Raw genomic sequence first — 5,360 nt, forward strand, 5'->3', positions numbered from 1 at the left:
ACTTTTACAAAATGAAAAAAAAAATACAGTACAGGGACTTTTTACAATATCTGCAGTTGATACTTTGAAAGATCCAGCCTTTGGAATTGGAACTCAGAGACACACAAACTTTCTGCTTCCCCTTCCTTCTTCACTCTCCCATCCCTCAATATTCAAAGCCTTTACTCAATAGAAATGATTCATGTAGAACATTGAGATAGAACGAACATGGTTTTTTCTTAGAAAACACACATATTAAATATATCTATATTCAGGACATCCTGTTTTCCTTATGTGAACAGATTTGCACGTGTAAGGCAATTAAAAAAAAAAAAAAAAGACCCTGTAATTAAAATTGAAAACATTAAGATCTGACTGCAGCAGCAGAAGACAATTCCATTATACTTCGTTATGGTTCCCTTCAGTTTCAAAATAACTTTCATGTCCACAATGATGCCAGCTTGCTTCACAGCCATATTGCCCTAGGGGTTAAAAAGGGGATTAAATTTAAACAAAGTATGCTCTAGTATGAGAGAAAAACGCTCACTGTTCAAGTGTTGGTTAAGTTACTCACTATACCGTAGTATTTATTAGAGATCTTTCAGTGTCTAAGTAATGGCTTTAGCCAAATAAGAACTTGCTAAGCATGTGTACTACAGGCAGCCTATATCAGCAACAGAGGATATTTAAAAATATAACCACATTTCTGTTAGCACTTTAAAAAGCATAGCAATATTAGAGCCATGCGAGAAAAAGCTTCATGCCTACGGCAAACAGTAACTTCTCAAGGATGGCTGTAGAGGACCATGGTTTGCAGCAATGCAAGGACAGTGTCTCAGGAGAACTCTTCACTACTCTTGCTGTTTTGATCCCTGATATTTTATGTGGAGCTGCCATATGTGGAGTGTTTGTGATCTGAGTAAGTATAATGGGTAACAAGTCTGCAGCTGTCAGAAGGTAGGATGCAGCACGGATCCCAAGACAACAGGCTAACGCTACTCATCTACCCACAGATTGTTTCCTCTCATAAACAGCTATACTTCAGTGTCTTAGAATCCTTCATTTAGACCTCTGTTCCTTCCCTGGAATACAGCGTGTTATTTGTGCTGATACTGCTGTAAAAATGGGTGTTAAACTGGTTGAGCACAGAGTTGCTGTGGCCCAGGTGGCTAGAAGGCATAGAATTGGACCAGTCTCCCACACCATGACTGGCGATATTAGAGAGCGGAGAGTAGGAATTAAAGCCTACCATATTCTGTCCCATTTTGTCAATGGGTTCAGAGTTGAGTCCCAAAGGCACTGAGCGGCTCCCCGAGTTAGAGCCGTTAACATATGCAGTCATACTGGAGAGGAAGTTACTGAGGCATGGGCCGCTGGAAGACGGAGGTGGAGAGCCTTTCCCAGGGGAATCGTCAGTCCCAGGTGATGAGTTTTCCAAGATATCCTGATGCTCTACAGCTTTGGGGCTGCCACTCAGGGCACTATCCTCTGACTTCTCAGATGTAAGAGTGGCAGCACTAGCCCCAATGTCAGACTTCCTTTTCCTCTTCCTGCGAAAGTTTCCATTGTCAAACATCTTTTCACAGTTTGGGTCCAGAGTCCAGTAATTCCCTTTTCCTGTCGTGGGAGACAAAACCACATTTTTAGTTTAAAAATATGCACACATACAGAAAAGGGGAGTCATCTAGGGCTTTACAATGTTTCTCTCTTTTCACAGAAATAGAACAATTGCATGAGCAAAAAACATATGTATTTTACTCACACAAAAGCAGAAGTCTGTTGGATTCAGAAAAAAGTGTATAGGCTTTGGGCTGTACTCTTCACACAGGTAAGACTACAAGTGGAACGATTGGGAGGGGTTGTTATTTTGTTTTCTCGGTGAGAGAAGGAGGGTTTCAGTATATAGTTGGTCCTCTGAATTTACAGCAGAGTAATCAAATCCCACTCTGGGCTGCTCCTCCAGATTCAGGGGAGTAGGATAGGTTTCTAATGAGATGGAACCAGATCTTTGGCCCTCTGCAGCAGCATAATTGAATGGGTTTTAAATGTTCCCAATGGTTCTTAACAGCTATTGATGGAAAACAATAAATAAAGGAACAATCTGACAGCATATCAGGCAAGGGCTTGGAAACAGAGGTGCGATTCCAGACAAAATGCTGTTTGAAACAAACAAAATAAGAGCAGCCTGCTCTCCTCTTAAGAACTATTGTTGACTTCCTAAAGCTACTGGATTTCTTTGACAAATCTGTGTTTGCCTTATCCCTTTTCCATTAACTCCCAGTTAATTTTGACACAAGTTTTGAATGTGACTTGCTCAGACTGCTCTGGTACTTGCTGAGCCTCTTGCTCAGCACATTGATCAGCTCTCAGGAAGACGCAGAGCAGTAAAGAATCCCCTTCCCTGCAGGGATTTAATAGCAACACTGATTCAGATCTCATCTTTGCATAGTTGCTTTCCAGTTCAGATTTACGAAAATAGAAGACCTACTATGTGTACGTCCTGTACCGAGGCTATTACATCTCTTTACGATGTATTAGGCATTTTTAAATTAATCAAGTTTGACTTGAGGGAGTGGAAAAGAGGGAGAGAGAGCTATACCTGGATCATCTTCATCTCGTGGCACCTTCTTGAAGCAGTCATTGAGAGACAAGTTGTGCCGTATGGAGTTCTGCCAGCCAGCTTTGCTTTTGTTATAAAATGGGAAGTTGTCGGCCACATACTGGTAGATCTGACTGAGAGTCAGCCTCTTTTCAGGTGCTCCATGGATAGCCATGGCAATAAGTGCCGAGTAGGAGTAAGGAGGTCTAACCAACTTCATTAGCTCTTCTTGGGACGGGAGAGGAAGCCAGCCAAGGTCAGTTCCTCCCAAGCCGTGCATGTTAGGCAAGAGCTGTCTTTGCATCCCATAAGACTGAGGAATGAAGGGACTGGCATTGGATCCCGGGAGATAAGGTGGCGGGGTAATGGAAGGTCCATTTAGCCAGAGGTAAGGATTGGGAGTGGTGTTGTAATCCGTCGTCTCAAAGGTGCTCGGTCGCTGTGGACTAGGGATGTTCTGTGGATGGAAAAAGTTCTCGTAGTAGATGCTCATCTCTGGAGGTTCTTGACCAATATTTGGAAATTGTGGGCTGCAGCGTGGTGGAGAGTGCGTTTGTGGATCAAAGGAGCTCATGCTCTAACACAGGCAGCTGATAAGTTATGACACTCCTGTGCTAGTGCTCCTTTCCTGAGACAGGTGCATCACCTGTGCCCTTCCCTACGTACTTATGCACCTGTAAATGTTCCAGCTTGTGCTGCAGGCTCCGCCCCGCAGCCCTGAGTGGCTGCAGATGAGGACGATATCCTTTTTGGAATGCTGGCAGTCCCAGTCAGTCGCTGATGTCACATCAACCAAACGTGAAAGTTACAACTGTTTATCTTCTTAAATGAAGGAATTTTCCACTAATGTGATGCATATAAAGCAAGCCTAAGGTGCCTTGAAGTTAAGACCCCTAATCAGAAATCCTCCGATTTCTACCTTCCACAATGAAGCTTCAGCATTTAGTATTTCTTTCTCTTTAAAGAAAAGCCATTTTTTGTTCCTGCTAGTAACACCTCAGAATGCAAAAACCATTGTCACTCATCAATGAAACAGTAGGCATATATATATATATATATATATACACACACACACACTTGGGAAAAAAAAAGAAAAAAAGAAAAGGTCAGACCTCCTTTTCTTTCTGTAATTCTAATTGCAGTGTTGCTTGTACTTCCCCCTAGGCAATCACAGTACTACAGGCAAATTCTGTAGCTGGTTACTCACGTGAGTAATCTTACTGATATAAATGGAATTATTCCCTAAAGTAAGGATTAATCTTGTGAGAAAAAAATTTCAAGCTTAATCATCAAACCTTTCTTTAGAGCTTAAATTGGTGAACTGAAATAGGAAATCATCATTTGCTGCCTCCTCTTTGCTGCAGGATTGGTGCAGAGAGCTCATAAAAACTCTTAGCAGAATTTCCGAAGAGGAAAGAGGCAGTGTTCAGCACAGCTCTTTTCAGCTCATTTGCAATAACTTCATTTGTATCTGTGCAGACAGAAGTTGAGTCCTTAAAATTAAGTAACAAGGAAAAACCTCTAGCCTTTTTATGACTTGGAAAAAAACTTACTGCTTTGCATGGCGCCCTGCACTTTTGAAGGAGGAAAAAGCAGAGCTGCAATCTCACCAACACCTGCCTCAGAGTGAGGACAGTTCTTAGGGCTGTGTCACTGCAGAACAGACTGCGCTGTAGTTAAAAGCATAGTTGCAGCTCTCTTTAGAAGTGATATTTGCATATTTTTTATGTTTAAAGCACAAATGTACATTTGGAACTTCACTCAGCTTTAATAACCCATGCAGTTAAAAACAGACCTGGTATGACAAGGCCTTTAAGATGGCTCTAGTCCTATAATTTCTGCAGAAGCACAAGTTTTGACCTGTAGATTTGAATTCCTGGCTGTGCTGAAGACTGTTTTGCATTGTCACACGTTTATCAATTCACTTTATCTTCTGTGCTGCAGCACCACCACCATTTCCCCCCTCCCTAAGCATTAGTGATCGACCAATGTCACGTTCATATCGTTGTTGCTTTGAAAGGTACAAAAATCACTTCGCTGGAAATACAACTGAAATATTGAGTACAGAGTGACAAACCCAGCCAATTTGCCAGCTCAGAAATGTGTCTCTGCAGCTGTTATTTAAGAAATACATGCTTTCACTGCATATAAAATCATTTGTACTACAACTATGGACAAACAAGTTGCTATTTTAATTTGAATAACTGTGTGTTCAGAGTTTGTAAACACTAACTAGCCTATGCAGAGACACACATTAAACACACAAAAGTGGAATGTAGTGGGGCTGGCTTATTTTCTAAGTGACAACTGCTGTGCAAAAGGTGACTTGGACAAAAAAAAATGATGATTCATTTTTCAGGAAATAATAACACGAGTACCTCCCTCCTCGTGAAAGCTATCTGAAATCACTTTTTTCTCTGTAAGAATCTGAGTACAAACATGCAAAAAACCGTTGGAGCAACATTGCCTACAGCTTCCTAATTAACTTACTAACATACAGATATATTGCAAAAAGTATATCTGTAGTTCTGCAAATATTAATGTTACAGATATTGCTAATACAAACTCCTCATATTTACAGAAGAGTCGATGTAACAAAACGTTTAAGAAATGCTCAGATGAGTAAAAACAAGAGTCACTTTTACAATGATCTAAGACCCAGAATATAGAATGAAAAGAAAACATAATAAATGTTTGTTCCGCTCAGCACATCGCCTTTTTGACAAAAAAAACCCTGAAAACAAGAAAAACTTGCAAATTTATTACTGCTCGGGGTTCATAT

At 40.9% G+C, this 5,360-nt stretch overlaps 1 protein-coding gene across 2 annotated transcripts; it reads right to left on the reverse strand.

Moving 5' to 3' along the window:
* Positions 1-1,042: 1,042 nt before the first annotated feature.
* Positions 1,043-3,152, reverse strand: FOXI1 (forkhead box I1). 2 transcript variants are annotated; one of them, XM_065644356.1, is made up of 2 exons: positions 2,582-3,152; positions 1,043-1,317 (listed from the first exon to the last, which is right to left on the reverse strand). In XM_065644356.1, exons 1-2 carry the CDS (start codon positions 3,150-3,152, stop codon positions 1,043-1,045), a joined length of 846 nt encoding a protein of 281 aa, XP_065500428.1. The 2 variants fall into 2 exon arrangements, with proteins under 2 accessions (XP_065500428.1, XP_065500427.1); XM_065644355.1 differs by having other exon boundaries at positions 1,043-1,596; positions 2,579-3,152.
* Positions 3,153-5,360: the final 2,208 nt, after the last annotated feature.

Source organism: Caloenas nicobarica, chromosome 13, assembly GCF_036013445.1.
Source record: "Caloenas nicobarica isolate bCalNic1 chromosome 13, bCalNic1.hap1, whole genome shotgun sequence".
Lineage (NCBI taxonomy): Eukaryota > Metazoa > Chordata > Aves > Columbiformes > Columbidae > Caloenas > Caloenas nicobarica.